Source organism: Otolemur garnettii, unplaced genomic scaffold, assembly GCF_000181295.1.
Source record: "Otolemur garnettii isolate 467f Iridium unplaced genomic scaffold, OtoGar3 scaffold00026, whole genome shotgun sequence".
Classification (NCBI taxonomy): Eukaryota; Metazoa; Chordata; class Mammalia; order Primates; family Galagidae; genus Otolemur; species Otolemur garnettii.
The window spans coordinates 14,296,173-14,314,643 of record NW_003852421.1 but is presented as its reverse complement, the minus strand read 5'-3'; the positions used below and the strand labels follow the sequence as shown (position 1 = coordinate 14,314,643).

The window sequence follows — 18,471 nt, the reverse complement described above, 5'->3', positions numbered from 1 at the left end:
AAAAAAAAAATAGTCAAGTCTCAGATTCATTAATTATGTGTAGCTTTTTGTTTTTGTTTTTTTGAGACAGTCTTACTCTGTTACCCTAGGCTAGAGTGCTATGGCCTCAAACTCCTGGGTTTAAGCAATCCTCTTGCCTCAGCCTCCTGAACAGCTGAGACTACAGGCATACACCACAATGCCCAGCTAATTTTTTTGAAATTTTTATTAGAGATAGGAGTGGGGTTCTCACTCTTGCTCAGGCTAGTCTTGAACTCATGACCTCAAGGGATCTCCCACCTCAGCCTTCCAGAGTGCTAGGATTATAGGTGTGAACCATCACACTGGCCTAATTATGTGTAGCCTTAATGTGTGAATTGAAAATACCAGTGTGAAAATCTGTGATCTCGAACCAGTTGGTATTAAATAGAAATTTGTTTCACTGTTGATACTAACAGCAGATAGAAAGATGATAATCCAGCCGAGTGTTTAGAAATAAAACACACAATAAAGTATTAACATTTGTATTGAAATAAGAAAAATAATACTTTCTCTTTGAAAAATTGGGAACTATAGGAAAGCCAAATGAAGAAAAACAAAAGTCACCAAATCCTATCCCGGAGATAAACAGTACTAAGACACGTTTTTTCTTCTCATCTTTTTTTTTTTTCCTGCTCCTACAGGTGAATGTTTTTACCAGGTTGCAGTCCTAATTAAGAGGCAATATTATATCTCTGCTATCTTGCCGTCTGGTTTGTTAGTCCTTTCCCATGTTACTAAATATTTTTCAAAAACAAGATTTTAGAAAAGCTGTTTGAAGTCCTGTCATCTGGAATTATGTAACTTTCTTCTGCTATGAGAGTCAGCATTTGTCCAGCCGGGGTAAATCCTATTGGGTGTGCTAGGAGAGGAAGATGTACTGATAAGTAAAGACAGTCCTGTTCTCAGGAGGAACTGGACGTTGAACATAATATAGCATTGTAAGACTTTTAGGGGACAGGCAGGGAACTGTCAGCTTTTCGGTGGCCATCTGAGGAAGTCAAGGTGAGGTTGCTCAGGGAGAACAGGTGGGGAGACTAGAGGAAAGACTAAGACCAGTGCCCTGAAGAACACTCTCAATTGTCTCAAATTTGAGAAACACTGAAATCTCTCGATTCCCATTTCCAACCATCTTGATCCAACCATCCTGATCCAACCATCAGTTTGATTTTATTTTTCCTGTAGGCATTCAAAAAATTCAAAACTGAACCACTGTTCCTCTTCCTGCCAAATCCCTCACCTCCGAGAAGCCAAGAATATGGGGCATAAGTTTATATAATTAGAAGTGGTGTCACTTCCAAAGTGACAAAGAAAGAACAAAGGTCGTACCAAAAAGGATGGTTGCGTGCAGCCTATCTGCTGCACCCACTGCGCCCAACGTGCATTTAAAGACAAAGCTGTAAAGATGTTCATACTGGGGACACTGTGGAGGCCGCAGCTCTCGGGGACATTTCTGGAACGGTGTCTTCGATCCCTGTGTGCTTCCCAAGCTCCATGTGAAGCCACATTACTCCATGCACTGTGCCATTCACTACAAAGTAGTCAGGAACCATTCTCAGAACCCTCAAGGACTGAACACCCCGACCCTGAAATGGACCTGTGGGTGCTGCCCCACAACCTCCACGAGGGCCCAGGTAAGGAGTCGAGTCCTTGAGAATTGAAGAAAAACTATCCTTTCAAAAAAAATAAAATGGAAATTACACTATAAAAAAGGTGGAGTGGTGGCCAGAGTGGACACTGGAAAGACAAGATGTCCCTGAAAATGGTAACAAAGCTGGGGCCAGAATCCACAGAACCTCCAAGATTCACCTGGGAAGGAAGTACCCTGAAGTTTGCCTGAAACACAAAACTGACCAATCCAGGAAGGATCCAGGGTGGCAAAGACAGTTTTTAGCTCCTGTAGGCTCACAAGTCCATGTTAAAGTGGCTACAGTTTCTGCTCCTTGTCTGTTTTACTTTCTCTTCCTTTTCTTGAAAAAAAGAAAGAGCTTACTCTCTCTCCCAGACTGGAGTGCAAGTGGTATCATCACAGCTCACTGCAGCATCAGCCTCCTGGGCTAAAGTGATCCTCCTGCCTCAGCCTCCCAAGTTCCTTCCTCCGCAGTCCTCCCTAGGACTATAGGCCTGACCACCACACTTGGCTAATTTCTGGGGTTATTTGTAGAGATGGAGTCTCGTTCTTGCTCAAGCTGGCCTCAAGTGCTCCTCTCCCCTTAGCCTCCCAGAGTCCTAGGATTACAGGCTGGAGCCACCAGACCTGGTTTCCTTGTCCTTTAAAAGGTAGCACATCTCTTGGCTCGGCGCCTATAGCTCAACCGGCTAAGGCGCCAGCCACGTACACCTAAGCTGTCGGGTTCGAATCCCCAGCCCGGACCCGCCAAACAACGATGATGGCTGCAACCAAAAAATAGCCGGGTGTTGTGGCGGGCGCCTGTGGTCCCAGCTACTTGGGAGGCGGAGGCAGGAGACTCGCTTGAGCCCAGGAGTTGGAGGTTGCTGTGAGCTGTAATGCCATGGCACTCTGCCCAGGGGGACAGCTTGAGGCTCTGTCTCAAAAAAAAAAAAAAAAAAAAAAAAAGGTAGCACATCTCTGCAACTGAGATGATTCTGTTTTCTGTGGCTTGCTCCTCTTCCTTATTCTCACACTATTGTGAGACAATCAGGTCATCGTTCTGGGATTCCTTCAAAACTGCATGTGTCCTACCACAGTAGACAAAGAGCAAAGAGGGACAAGCCTGCTGAGGCTGTAGCATGAATCCACCACTCAGAGACCCAATGGACCAAATGTATCCAAAGGCATTCTGCCGAAACTTTGAAAAATACCCTGCCCCTCTGATCGTAACAGCACCTGGCTGTGCTTTGAGGTGGAAACAAAAAACTCAGCTGATTTCTTTGAAACCAGGGCCCTCTCAAGACTCCTTACCATGCAGAAATATGTTTCCTGACTTGGATCCAGGAGGGGCTGCCCCCTGATCACCACTCCCATGTCACCTGATATGTATCCAGGAGTCCCTGGGCCAACTATGCAAATCGTATTGTTCACTTTCTGGCCATGCACAGAAGGGTGAGCCTGACCGTCTTTGCTGCCCACCTCAACCGCTTCAGGAAATCAGAGTACCAGCAGGGGCTTACCAGGATGGATCAGGAAGGGGTCCAGCTGCACATTGTGGGTTATGAAGAATTTGAATACTGTTGGGACAACTTTGTGTACAACCAGAGAAATTGATTTGTGCCTTGGAATGGATTGAATGAAAATTATGAGTTCCTGGTCCCCAAGCTGGAGGAGATTCTCAGAAGCCCTTTGGATAGGATGAGTTAAAAGAATTCAGCATCCACTTTCAGAACCAGCTGCAGGCTTATGAGAAAAGCACCTGGCTGGGCTTTACGGTGGAAACAACCAAGTCGCCTGTCACCATTCACAGAGGAGGCTTTTGAAACCAGGGCCCTCCAAGATTCCTTGCCATGCAGAAGTATGCTTCCTCACTTTCCAGGAGGTGCTGTCCCCTGACCCCCACTACCAAGTCACCTGGTACACATCCTGGAGTCCTGGCGCTGACTGTGCAGATCTTGTGGCTAATTTTCTGGCTAAACACAGAAATTTGAGCCTGACCATTTTCGCTGCCTGACTCCACTACCACGGTGACCCAGAAATGCATAGGAGACTTCGCAGGATGTATCAGCAAGGGGCCAATGTGGACATCATGTCTGTTACAGAATTTCAATACTGTTGGGACAACTTTGTGTACAACCAGAGAAAGCAATTCATGCCTTGGAATGGATTGTATGAAAATTATGAATTCCTGGTCCCCAAGCTGGAGGAGATTTTCGGGCAGATGGACCCACTGGTCCAGCAACATGCTTTGGTGACCACCAAGGGACCATCAGCTGGGCAGTGTGCATTGGGGATATCCACAAGCTGTGTGGAGGCTGGACCCCTACATTTGGCACCCTACATGGTTTCCCTTTGCCTTGGCGAAGGAATGCCAGAGCATGTGAATTCTCAAGAGATCTTGAGGACTAGTGACTCCCGAAAACGTCTTCTAAAGCGGAATGCATCACCAGCTTGGGGGGAGCCATCAGGGCAGACTCCAGTAAATCTGGAGCAGAGACCAACTGCATCTACACCAGTTTCATTTAGCTGCACCTCCTCCAATCCCTGTACAGACACCACCAGTTACAGTTCATGCAGCTGTTTTGCCATGGCAGTCTCAAAATCCTGTGCCAATACCATAGCCATTTCAGCCATTTGTACCCTCACCATACCATTATCCTCCACCTTCCTTAGTTGCAGAACCAAAGGCACAGGGCTTGCAGGCTCCACCAGTGACCTCTGTTACTACAAGGAATAGACCTTTGGTGCCAGCTAGTGGCCCATTAACATCTACATTCCCCAGCCATCAAGGGACAGGTGAGACAGCAGGCAGGTGAGCAGGAAAGTTTTCCATTTGAACTTCTGAAAATTTAAAGGGAGCTGTGTAACAATATGGGCCAAATTCTCCTTTTGTTCAAAATACTCTGCTATCTATTGTGCAGAATACAAGATTGGTTCCATTTGATTAGGAAACTCTTGCTAAGGTAACTCTCAGTAAATCACAATATTTACAATTTAGAAATTGGTGGGTAGATGTCGTACATGAAAGGATGAGGCTGAATCGACAAGCTAATATAAATATTGATGCTGATCAGCTGGTAATTGGCACTGGCAATTGGGCTGGAACTCAACAACAGATGCTTTTGCATAATGAGGCCATTGAACAACTCAGAAACTGCTGCCTTGAAGCATGGAGTAAGATCCAGAATGAGGGAATTCCATGTCCCTCTTTTAGGGCAGTCAGGTAAAAATAATGAACCTTATCCAGACTTCATTGCTTGTCTACAAGACGCAGCTGAAAAATCTATAACAGGCTTGGCGCCTGTGGCTCAAGTGGCTAAGGCACCAGCCACATACACCTAAGGTGGCAGGTTCGAAACCAGCTGGGCCTGCCGAACAACAATGATGGCTGCAACCAAAAAATAGCAGGGCGTTGTGGCGGGCGCCTGTGGTCCCAGTTACTTGGGAGGCTGAGGCAGGAGACTCGCTTGAGCCCAGGAGTTGGAGGTTGCTGTCAGCTTTGATGCCACAGCACTCTACCCAGGGGGACAGCTTGAAGCTCTGTCTCAAAAAAAAAAAAAAAAAAGAAAGAAAAGTCTATAACAGATGCAGATGGCAGAAAAATTATCATTGAATTAATGGCATATGAACAGACTAACCCTGAATGCCGTGCTACCATTTATCCTATTACAGAAAACAATTCCTCCAGGAAGAGATGTTATCACTAGTTACATCAAGGCACATGAGGGAGTAGGAGGAATTACATAGAACTATGTAGCATAGAACTATGATAATGGCTTAAGCGACAGCAGGGATGAGAATGGGTGGTCCTGCAACTAATTTTCCAGGAAAATGTTTTGGATGTGGACAAATGGGACACACTAAAAAACAACGTCCTCAAAAAACATCTCAAGGCTGGGTGCAGTGGCACACACCTAAAATCCTAGCACTCCAAGAGGCCAAGGCAGGTGGATTGCCTGAGCCCAGGAGTTGGAGACCTGCTTGAGCAAGAGTCCCTAAAAGTAGCTGGGCGTTGTGGCAGGTGGCTGTAGTCCCAACTACTTGGGAGGCTGAGGCAAGAGAATCACATGAGCCCAAGAGTTAGAGGTTCCTGTGTGCTATGGCCCCATGGTAGAGTGCACTCTACCGAGGGCAACAAAATAGGACTCTGTCTCAAAAAAAAAGAGAGAGAGAGAAATGGCTTCTTGGGGAGAAAGTGCATCAGCCTGTCTGCCCACAAGTTTCCAGGAGAATTAACAACCTCTCTGGGAATTTACGTGTTCGGTTTGGTGGGGGTTGGCCTTACCATCCTGCTTCTGGACTTTGTTCCTTGTTTGATTTATTTTAAGGTAGTAAAGAACTAAAGAGCAATAGTATATGAATGATTAAGTGTAGGTTAAGGAAGTTAGGAAATAGTGTGGTAGGAAACATGCAGTAAAGCAGAACAATGACGTATGGGGGTAGTTTTAATTGAATTGGTGATTAATTGAAAACATTGTAATAAAGGCTGAGTAGATATGGAGGTAGGGGCTTTCACCTTGTCCTCACTCTAGACGGTGAAGATCCCCCAGGCCCACTCTTTAAAACTTTCATTCTTCGATTGACTTGTTGGGGTGCCTCAAAAATAAATAAAACTTTCATTCTAAAAAAAAAAAAAAAAACGCGTGTGTTTAGCACATCTTCCTACACTTGCATGTAGGAAGGAGCTTAAGCACCTACTTCCCTCCCCACCCCATGTTCCCCTGGCACTCCCTTCTCTGCTGTCCCCATCCTGAGCTGGATCTCCATTCCCTTTGCACAGCAGTGTGGTACTTTGCGTAAAGGTTAGCCACTGACCACTTTAGAAACTAGAAGTTCTACTCTTCAAGTCCTTTACCCTCACAACTCTCGGGGCTTGTTCTAGGTAGAAGCAGAGAAAGATGGCTATGCTATTCTAGGACCCTCGAAATCAGGAGTATTGGGCATAAGCACAGAGAAAATCCGTGGAGGCTCAGCCTTGAGGGTGGAAAGTATGGTCATGAGAAAGTCAAAATGTTAGAGTCAAGGGCCGGGCGTGGTGGCTCATGCCTATAATCCCAGAACTCTGGGAGGCCGAGGCAGGTGGATTGCCTGAGCTCACAGGTTCAAGACCAGCCTGAGCAAGATCGAGACCTGTCTCTAAAAATAGGTAGGCATTGTGGCAGGCGCCTGTAGTCCCAGTTACTTGGGAGGGTGAGAGGAGAGAATCCCTTAAGGCCAAGAGTCTGAGGTTGCTATGAGCTACGGCACTCTACCGAGGGTGACACAGTAAGACTGTGTCTCAAAAAAAAAAGTTAAGAGTCAAGACACTTCTGTTACTAATCGATTAATCAATGGTTAAATGCTACTTTCCTAACAATGCTTCCTATAAATACCAGAGAAACATGAAAGAAAAGGTGTAACCATTTAGGTTTGCTGCCTGTAAGTAGACTCCTTTTAAATATTTATTCATTCTTCTACTTTAAAAATATCTGCTGAGCTCCTACTGTGATCAGGCATGAGCGAGGCGCTAGGGATACCGAGCAAAATCAGACGTGGTTCCTGCCCACCCAGAGCTTAATTTGTTCAGAGACAGGAGCAAAAGAAAGATGAGATGAAGATAAAAGAGCAATTTTAAGAATGGATTAAAAATATCGATTGGACTCCATATCCTGGGCAAGGTAGGAAAAGGACAAGTGTGAAGGGAGGAGCCTTGGGCTGACAGAAACCTGGGGGCAGGAACTGGCTAATTCTATGCAGAGGCAGCAAAGGATAAAAAACTGATTGCTAAAGAATGCCCAGTTGGGGTGTGGGAGCCTAAACTGCCAAAGACTCAAACCCAGTTGTTTTTAGTTCTGAAGCTTTGTCTAATGGAGAAAACCTTAATTCCCAATCAAATGCCACAAAGTTATACTTCCACCCTTTAAATTTACCATTAGATTCTCGACAGTTATACCACCAGGGTAGATCATCTATGTATGTGCCATAAGGCTTTGCAGCACCACTGTACTGTCTACCAACCGGCAGAGTGATTACTACCACGTTTTAAATATGTCAGATTTATTGCAGCTTTTTGTGGTTACCTGGCTAAACACCTGCTGCTACTTAGCACTCTTGAGGCAAGGAAGGGGCTGGAATTCTGGGCTAACACAGCTGATGGTGCAGTTCTACATTTTCCCTGCAGGGGCAGCAAAGGATCAAGAAGAAGAAGGTAGGATTAGCCGGGCGCTGAGCCCTCCAGCTCCTTCCTCTCTTCTGGAAGCCATTCATAGGCAGGCAGGATATCACTGCAAGATCCAAGCTCAGTCACAGCAATGACGTGTGTCTTTGGGTAGGTATTTTTTTTAATCTTGTTTTATTTTTATTATTGTTTTGTTGAAACAAGGGCTTGTGCTGTTGCCCAGCCTGGAGTGGTGCAAGTCTTGCTCTTGCTCAGGCTAGTCTCAAACCCATGAGCTCAGGGAATCCACCCACCTCAGTCCACAGATGTGAGCCATTGCACCCAGCTTTAGTTGGTTATGGGAATGAAAATGCAGTCTGAAATCATACTATTAAGTTTATTATTGTGTCTTGATACACAATATTTGAATCATACAACATTTGATAAGAAAATGTTTTTTTCTTGTCTTACATTAAAGTTGTCTCTAGCAGTTTTAACACAGGATCAAAACCCCTGTTTGCTCAGAATTCTAGCAAATAAGAGGGTGTGATCATAATTATGATCCCTAAATGAACAGGAATTATTTAATATGTGGTTTTGCTAAAGACAATGTTCATGTAAGACAGGGGAGTATGTCGGGGACAGCGAGTATCCTGAAAATGAGAGATTATATTAATAATACCACAACAGATTCCTGAGAGTGCTATCTCTTCTTTAAAGATTTTCTAACACACCGCAGATTCTTTTTGTTTTTGGTCTTAACTGAGAAGGGAAAAATTGAATTGAGTGCCATCTGAAGGAATTATCATAATGCAATGGTTATTAAACTTGGGGGTACCTTATTATCACCTAGGGAGCTTTCACAAATCCCACCTAAACCACACTCTAGAGACCAATTAAACTTCTGGGGATGTGACCCAGATCTTTACCACGTTCAACCAAATTTGAACACCACTGACATAGTTGAGTGTGGACTCTGCAAACTTCCTGGCTGCAAATCTAACCCAGCCACTTCCTACCCCCGTGACCCTGGGAAAGACATTTAACCTCAACAAATTCTATCAGAGAAAAAGGTGATGAAAATAACACACCCCTGTAGGGTTATGATGAGGTTTAAATATAAGGTAATTCATTTAAATCACTTGAAAGAGGGCAGGCATGTAAGTTCTGTAATTAATATTTTTAACCAACCCATTTATTTCACATAAATTCCTCTGGAAGAGGTTCCTCATCTGACACTCATTCGCCTCGTAGATTTCTTGTATTGTCCTATAACATTCCTTCTTTCATACATACCGGTAAATTGATTTTACTAGTGCATATGCTTTTTTTTTTTTTTTTTTAGAGACAGTTTCACTTTGTCGCACTTGGTAGAGTGCTGTTGCGTCATAGCTCACAGCAACCTCCAACTCCTGGGCTTCGGTAATTCTCTTGCCTCAGCCTCCAGAGTAGCTGGACTACAGGCGCCCGCCACAATGCCCAGCTATTTTTTTGTTGCAGTTTGACCAGAGCTGGGTTCGAACCCTCCACCCTCAGTATATGGGGCTGGCGCCCTACTCACTAAGCCACAGGCACCGCATATTCTTTAAGCATTTACTTTACTAAGATTGTGATAGAAGACGCAAGCGAAATATGCACACCTGCCTCGCCTACTTGGAGTTTCGCCTCTCTCGCGTGTCTGTGTTTTCCCAGGTAGATTGTAAGCACCAGGAGCTAAGGGGCCGGGCTTTAGGCAGGTTAACCCTAGCACCCAGCACCCAGCAGTGTGGATTGGAAACGTTACTGGGCACCCCCAGGGTGAGAAGACTGGATGCAAGTTTTTGTTTTGTCACTTATTGGCTGGGTAATAGGAAGCAACCCACTTGTCCTCAATAGGTGTGTATCCTCGTCTGTACAGTGAGGATAATCCATCCACGACTGCTGTGAAGACTGCAGGTCTGCACAACACACGTGTAGATTTGTCTTGCCAATATCCACGGTCAGGCCCCCAGGTGATATGCCGCGCGTGCCCACTAGGGGGCAGAAAATCGCAGTCCAGTGTCCCTCCGCGATCGACGCCTGGGCTCACGCCCCGCCCCGTGATCGTGATCGTGACCATGACCGAGGGCGGCGCTGGGGCAGAGCGTCCGGCCTGGCAAGGCGGCGGGTAAGAGCGTCAGGGGCCGCGCCATGGGGGCCGAGGCCTCCGAGAGCGGGCCAGCGCTGCGGGAGCTGGTGCGCGAGGCCGAGACCAGCCTGCTCGAGTGCAAGGTGTGCTTTGAGAGATTCGGCCACCGGCAGCAGCGGCGCCCACGCAACCTGCCCTGCGGCCACGTGGTGTGCCTGGCCTGCGTGGCCGCCTTGGCGCACCCGCGGACGCTGGCCCTTGAGTGTCCTTTCTGCCGGCGAGCCTGCCGGGGCTGCGACACGAGCGACTGCCTGCCAGTGCTGCACCTCCTGGAGCTGCTGGGCTCCGCGCTGCACCCGTCTCCGGCCGCCCCCCGTTCCGCCCCCTGCGCACCCGGGGCTCTCACCTGCCACCACGCCTTCGGCGGCTGGGGGACCCTGGTCAACCCCACCGGGCTGGCGCTTTGCCCCAAGACCGGGCGTGTTGTGGTGGTGCACGATGCCAGAAGGCGGGTCAAGATCTTTGACTCCGGGGGAGGATGTGCACATCAGTTTGGAGAGAAGGGAGACGCTGCCCAGGACATTAGGTACCCTCTGGATGTCACCGTCACCAACGACTGCCATGTAGTTGTCACTGACGCCGGCGATCGCTCCATCAAAGTGTTTGATTTTTTTGGCCAGATCAAACTCGTCATTGGAAGCCAGTTCTCCTTACCTTGGGGTGTGGATACCACCCCTCAGAATGGGGTCGTGGTAACTGATGCAGAGGCAGGGTCCCTGCATCTCCTGGAAGTCGACTTCGCGGAAGGTGTCCTTCGGAGAACCGAACGGCTGCAAGCTCATCTGTGCAATCCCCGAGGAGTGGCCGTGTGCTGGCTCAATGGGGCTATTGCAATCCTAGAACACCCCATGGCCCTGGGAACTGGGGCCTGCAGTACCAAGGTGAAGGTGTTTAGCTCAGCTATGCAGCTCATCGGCCAGGTGGATACTTTTGGGCTGAGCCTCTTCTTTCCCTCCAAAATAACTGCCTCTGCCGTGACCTTTGATCACCAGGGGAATGTGATTATTGCAGATACCTCTGGTCCATCTATCTTTTGCTTGGGAAAACCTGAGGAGTTTCCAGTACTGAAGCCCATGGTCACTCATGGTCTTACCCATCCTGTAGCACTGACCTTCACCAAGGAGAATTCTCTTCTTGTGCTGGACACAGCGTCCCATTCTATAAAAGTTTATAAGGTTGACTGGGGGTGATACAGTGTGTGTGTGTGGGGGGGGGGGGTCTCTGGGGTCTGGAATCAGAATCCCAGGTGCTGCCACTAATGAATTGTTTAACCCTGGATAAGTCCCTTAAACTCATCTATCTAGGTAGGGCTAATTATGACTGCCTGGAAGACTTACAAAAGTTAGGGCAATTATTAAGTTTATTTTATTTTTTGTAGAGAAGGAGTCTTGCCATCTCACCCATGCTGGTATCAAACTCTTGGACTTAAACAATCCTCCCACCTCAGCCTCCAAAAATGCTGGGATTAAAGGCTTGGAATTAGTAAAGAATAATTATTAAGTCTACCATATATTGAATGCATATTCTTTGTGCTAAGAAATTTGCAAATATGAGCCATTCAATCCTTACCACCCAGTGAGGTAATTTTTATTAATAATCCCATTTTACAGGTTAGAAAAGTAAGGTCAGAGTTTAAGTGACTACCCTAAGCTCATACTTATTGTAACAGTCAATTTGAACTCAGTTCTGATTCCAGACCCCTTGCTCTTAAGTAATATAATAAATGTGGGGCAAACAATGTGGATATATATTGTTGCTATGTGTATTTAATAGCTAATTATTTTAGTTAGATGTATACAGAAAGGAGACTTTTTAAAATAAAGAGTTCAGGAGAAAAAGGATTTTTGTGATGGAGAGCAGTTAAGTTCAATTTGCAACTCCTTTGATGGCACATTAGGTGAAGTTATTGTTGAGACTGAGTTACGGGAATAAGAAAAACAGTTGAACTGCATATTAAAAAGGTAAATGTATCTTCTAGTACCTGTATTTTCTCCACTGAACAAACTCAGAAAATACCGCTTGATTGTTTGAGAAAGGCCTGTGTTGGTATAAGTTCTGTACTACTGCAGAACACTGCATATTACTGTCAGAGGGCCAGGTGATATACCTGTTGCATATTTATGAGGATATGAGTTATCACAAAAAGTTGCAGAAATTATTTTGCTTACCACTTTATAATTGATGTTAACTGCGATGAAGGTATGGTGGTGAAGGTTTTCTCTATGCAATTTAAATGACCCCCATGGGTAGCGAACACTATACTCAATACACAGTTTCCCTGATCCTTTTATGCCACTGTTATAACATTTGAATACTTCTTAGATTGAAGTATAGCCTTGACCAAGGTAATGCCTGCTCAGTGTTGCAGTTGAATAAATGAATAGGTAGAAATTTCAGGTGAGGTGGCTAGTTCTTTATGGGTTATATATTTTTAGCTAGTGCAAACATCTTAGAATTCAGGGCTGTTGGAATTGTACTGAGGAATTGGCCCCTTTTTGTCTTTTTTCTTTTGTGTTTTTTAAGACAAGGTCTTGCTCTGTTGCCTCAGCTAGAGTGCAGTGGGGTCTTCATAGCTCACTGCAACCTCACACTCTAGGGCGAAAGTGATCTTCCTGCCTCAGCCTCCCAAGCAGCTGGGACTACAGGTGTACATCTGTAGGCACACCTGCCTAATTTTACTAATTTTTGTGAGATAGAGCCTTGCTATGTGGCCCAGGCTGGTCTCAAACTCCTGGCCTCAAGTGATCCTCCCATCTCAGCCTCCCAGAGTGCTGGGATTATATGTGTAAGCCACTGAGCCAGGCCAGTAAACATATTTTTTCAGAGAGAAAATATTGCCTTTGAAAGGTGAGAGTTTGCTTTAGGTAAAAACTGATGATTTATCAACAAAAATTTTGTTCATGGCTCGGTGCCTATAGTTCAGCAGCTAGGGTGCCAGCTACATACACTGGAGCTGGTGGGTTTGAACCCAGCCCAGGCCTGCCAAACAACAATGACAACTACAACCAAAAAATAGCCAGGCATTGTGGTGGGTGCCTATAGTCCCAGCTACTTGGGAGGATGAGGCAAGAAAATCACTTAAACCCAAGAGTTTGAGGTTGCTGTGAGCTGTGACACTATGGCACTCTACCGAGGGCAACATAGTAAGATTCTATATCAAAAAAAAATTTTTTTTTCATTCTGTTATACAAAGAATTGTAATGAATAGGATTTACACACTAGAGACAGCCCCCAAATTATGAGTAAGAGATGTCCCTAAAAATGTTTGCTCCTTTGGAGCTAACGATGACCACCATGCCAGTCCACAAAAACCCATTTTGTTTTCAGTTCTCCCACGATATAGCACTAATAGTAAGATTTCAATCACCCTGGACCATGATTTATAAGTACATTTTAAATAGGAATTCCGGAGACAAACCCTTTCTCCTCACCCTTCTAAGTCACCCTTAGTTTGGCAACTTCACAGGTATTCTGAGTGTATAACAAGAAAAGTTGTTCCCAGTGGATGTGGGAGTTCAGCCCTCCTTGGTCATTTGTGAGTACAGCAACTGAGAATTGATCTTAGAATATTGTCCTTCGCAATAGTGACATCGTAAGGGTCTTAGGCAGGCATCCTCAAACTATGGCCCATGGGCCACATGTGGCCCACCGAGGACATTTATCCAGCCCACCGGGTGTTTTTGCTGCCGCTGCCTGTCCTGCTTAGCAGCCGACTCGTCCCGGAGCCCGCAGTCCGGCCCTCCAACAGTCTGAGGAACAGTGAACTGGCCCCCTGTTTAAAAAGTTTGAGGACCCCTAGTTAGGCTTAGTTGATCATTTCAAGAGATTTTTTTCTTTGGAATTACCCATGGCATCATCTTTGCCTATAAAGCGGTGTGTTTGCCTTTTCCAGATGTAGTAAAGGTGTGTAATGTGCAACACTTGGAGGTGTGTGACCAGGGTGGTGTTGCTTGTTATTGTGCAGATCACCCAACCAAAAGATTGGGTGTGGGTCTGGGAGCTGATGTGGGAGCACAGCTGAGATGTGATAACCTGTGACCTTGGTAACTGTTACTTACCTCCCCACTGTGGATTAGCAGGCTTGGGAGTGGGGTGGGGCCGGATATGAAGTGTGACATGTATAAAGCGTCTCTTCCCAGGAGGGACATAGCACAGGAGCAGAGTTTTCTGGAGAAGACACAAAGCTTACAGTTCCTGATCTCCAGGCACAGCACATGCTGAGGGAATAGTTTCAGTGTGACCTGTGAGGCGGATGTGAAATTTATCTTCCTTACCGTGTTCTTTAAAGCAGGCTGGTTAACGGGTTTGAGACACGTCACACTGAACTCCAGGTTATTAAAAAAAAATCGGAGCATTCTCAGGAAGAAATAATCCCAGCGGAAAGAAAAGTGCCAAGGTACAGCTTGGTAGTTGAAATGACTCTCAGAGCTGGAGACGCAAGAATGTGACCGTGAGTAAAGGGAGAAGGAAGAGAAGGAGAACAGAGAACATCCACCACACGCCACCTGGATGTTCAGAAAAGCAAACCCAGACGCTTGGGTTTCTGTCTCAGCAGTTCTCACATCACCCTCCATCTGTTCCAGTCCTGCCAGTTCCTGACCTTGGATTATCTCCTGGTTTTCTGTTTGTTTGTTTGTTGCAGTTTTTGGCTGGGGCTGAGTCTGAACCCACTACCTCCAGCATATGGGGCTGGCACCCCACTCCTTTGAACCACAGGCACTGCCCTATCTCCTGGTTTTTGACCTTGTTCTGTCCTCTGGACTTGCAACCTGGCCTTGGCGCTGTCAATCTTTTCCCTTGGCATTTTGTAAAGACCTTGGTTCATATTTATAAATCTCCCCTCTGCCAAGTCCAGTCTGGATGCCAGGACCCCAATCCTCACCATTTTGCTTATGCCTTATCTCGATCTTCCCTTCCACTAAGTGGGGTACAGACCTCATCTACAGTGAATTATATAGGTTTTGAGGAAGAAGCAATATCCTGTGCACCTCAGCAAAATGAAGAAGAACCACTGATGATAGACAATGTAGCAATCCTTATACCTTCCACAGAAAGAAGAAATATATACTGGTAGTTAATGTTCCAGTAATAGAGATGCCATTGTGGTATACTGTGGTTCATCAGGAAATGAACTGTTTTCATTGGTTACGTAGGAAATATGACAGGAAGACAGTCAAGGCAGGCCACAACTGCTGTGCTGGATAATCCTGGGGTCTGCTATGCCCTCAGCCACTTCTCAGGAAAATGGCCTCTTCCACAGGCCCTGCGGCTGAGCCAGCCCTTAGCTCACTGAACTCAGGAACAGCCAAGCCACCAATGATGCCCCACCAAATACATTTATTAGACCGGAAACCTGGCTACACTGAGGTTTATCCAGGACCTCAAAAGGAGCAAAGAGACCAATTCTTGTCCTTGAAATTTTGAATTGAGAAATATGGAACAAATCAGGCAGATGGCAGCCTGGGGAAATGCTGAAAACACACCCAGTTGGAGGCGCACGGAGAGCCCCTGTGAGCAAGCCAAATCACAGATAAGAAGCAGCTGTGAGGTAGAGAGAAGCTACAACACAGAGGACTCCGTATAAGAATGGCAGGAGAAGCCAGGCACCATGGCTCACGCCTCTACTCCTATTAATAGCACTCTAAGAGGCCAAGGTGGGAGGATCGATTGAACCCAGGAGTTTGAGATTGCAGTGAGCTCTGATGACATCACTGCACCCTGTGCTTCAGTCCTGGAGACAGAGCAAGACTTTATTTCAAAAAAAAAAAGAGAAGAAAATGCGTCCAGAGAGGCAGTGGCTTAGAGTCATGCTAATGCCAGGACCCCAGATCCCTCCTGCTGCTGAGGCCCTTGGAGCCCCTTTGGCCCCTCTTTGCCTCTCTAGTTGTGCTGTGGTTTCTGTTCATGGAGTCCTAAGAATGCTTTCTTATGCTATTAAATTCTTACACTAAATGTTCCCTCCTTGCTTCAGCTAATTTTCATGAATCTTACTTTTTTGCAACAGTACCAAAAAAAGGTACTATTTTGCCAATTTCTTTGGAGAAAATTGGATTTAGACGTACTGATTTTGATGCCATGAGTAAGAAACTAACTCTGTGGGGAGCAACACTGTCCCTTCAACACATCAACCCTTACTACTGGTGGGAACAAGCACAAGTCTAACTATTTAAGGGTTACAAGTTTAAAAGCCCACTTACTTGATCCCCCTACCTTGACAGAAGTCAATATAAATGTTAAAATTATATTTTTATTATGATGTGGAAGACCATGTTCGGTTTTAGAATACTTGGAGTTTTCACTCAATATGGGAACTGAGTAGAGAAAGATCCTGACAAGCTGGGGAATGTTTCGAAGGTATGAAGAAGAATCTAAATAGCATGTTTTATTTGTGTCCGCCTCTAGCCAACTAGAATGTAGACTCCATGAAAGATGTTCATGCTGCTCATTGCTGTATCCCTAGTGCCTAGAACAGTACCAAAATATGTTATAGACAATTCAGAAATATCTGTTGAAATAATATATTTTTCCTGAGGAATTTTTCTAGACTTTGTATTCCTTTCACTGGTAAAAGGGAAGGGGTATGGGTAGCTGAGTAGCTCGGGGAAGCTGGTCTAGAATTAAAATAATGTATGGTGGGTTTGCTGAGTGACTCAGAGAGTAACAAAAGGATGAGGGTGACGTTGTGGTTGCCTGGGTTGGGATTGTGAAAGTACTTCTTGTTTCCAGTCACCACATTTTCCATTTTCACCTCAGCACATAGGACTTTGAGGTACTGGGGTTGCCTGAGTCTTCATGAGTCACATCTTTTGTCAAACCGTGAAGAGCAGAGAGAACACTCGCACGCTGGCGCTCCAATATCAGATGCTATCGGTGGTTCAAGTCCATCTGGAGGGAAGATAATGAACTGAAAGTGTCCAGTATCACTCACCCGGTAGTGTGCTTAGAGCATTGTTCAAATCATCGCTAGGTTGATTGTGGTTAATCATGGGTACATAAAAAGGCTTCTGTCTTTCCCAGGAACCCACCCCCATCCTGCAAGGGCAGTTCAACCACAGATGTTTGTTAACTAATGGGCTACACATAATGGCATACGCTATATCCATTATAGTAGTTAACAAGTACCTCATGTTTTTCTGCAAAAATAATGATAAGGAGCTAATTTCTTGACAAGGGACTCTGATCAAATCAATCATGGGGTTGCCTATCAATGTCATAAAAGTAGCTCCATGAAAATTGAGCATCACTTATAAAATGATCAGATGAGATTGTGCTTTAAGTCATAGAGTTTGAGAACTGGAAGGAAATGTGAAATTTTTCTGTTACAACGCACTGAAATTACAACTGAGGCCAGCTCAGTGCGGAGGGCAATGACCACGTACACCAAAGCTGGTAGGCTCAAGCCCAGCCCGGGCCTGCTAAACAACATGATGACTGCATCCAAAATATAGCCGAGCATTGTGGCAGGTGCCTATAGTCCCAGCTACTTGAGAAACAGAGGCAAGAGAACTGCTTAAGCCCACGAGTTTGAGATTGCTGTGAGCTGTGATGCCACTGCACTCTACCAAAGGTGACAAAGTAAAACTCTGTCTCAAAAAAAAAAAAATTACAATTGAGGCCTCTAAATGTAAAAAGACTGCTTTAGGTCACACGGGTAGTTCAAGGGCAGAACCAGGACTAGAAAATGGACCTTTCAATATTCCACATTGACCCCTGTAGTGGGGAAGGATCAGAAAGTCAGAGGCTGGAAATAAACACACACATACATACACACACATGCACAAACATACAACATGCTAGCAGTTGATCTTTTATCTGTAAAGTTCTTACGTTCTCAACAAATAGACTCTTTGGTCTATTGCTCAACTTTCCTTAAGTCAACTTTCATTGTTTCCCAGTATCTGCTGGGATGTCTTAACTATTTTTTTCTCAATCAGCATCTAGGTTAGCATAAATGCTGGCACAGAACACTGTGGTATTTCCAAATTAACCAATTGAACCATAGCCATAAGGCCAGTCTTTTTACTTACTGCATGAGAACATCCTAATGAGTCCAAAGTCTTGAGGCTTAGTACCCAGAGGGGACAGATAACATATTCCATTTGGTGTTCATCAAGTGTATTCCAGAAGTGCCTGTCCTTCTTATAAAAAGGAAACTTTGGTTACAAGGATCATGGTTAGCCAGGGGCAATGGCTTATGCCTGCAATCCTAGCACTTTGGGAGGCCAGGGCAGGAGGATCATTTGAGGCCAGGAGTTCAAGACCAGCCTGGGAAACATTGCAAGATCCCATCTTGATAAAAAATAGAAAAATTGGCTGTGTGGATCCACACAATGGAGAGGTGCTTTGAGGTTCTATGAAGAGACAACTGTTTACATGGAGAGAGCAAGAGTTGTGGGTAGGTCTCAGGCAAGGACTTAGTGATGGAAGACAGGTTCTGCTATTTCCCTTAAACCAAATGTTCGTGTTAAAAAAATGAAATGTGGGGCAGCACCTGTGGCTCAGTGGGTAGGGTGCCAGCCCTATATACTGAGGCTGGCG

General features: G+C 45.5%; 1 protein-coding gene across 1 annotated transcript; it reads left to right on the top strand.

The window, feature by feature from the left end:
• The first annotated feature begins 9,932 nt into the window (after positions 1–9,932).
• On the top strand, positions 9,933–11,269 carry NHLRC1 (NHL repeat containing E3 ubiquitin protein ligase 1). The gene has a single exon (XM_003788325.2). The coding sequence runs from the start codon at positions 9,936–9,938 to the stop codon at positions 11,121–11,123; it is 1,188 nt and encodes a 395-aa protein (XP_003788373.1). The 5' UTR covers positions 9,933–9,935; the 3' UTR covers positions 11,124–11,269.
• The last annotated feature ends 7,202 nt before the right edge of the window (positions 11,270–18,471 follow it).

What these genes read in the sequence shown, in the direction of transcription:
- NHLRC1 (XM_003788325.2), top strand. Translation starts at nt 9,936, where the DNA reads ATGGGGGCCGAGGCCTCCGAGAGCGGGCCAGCGCTGCGGGAGCTGGTG.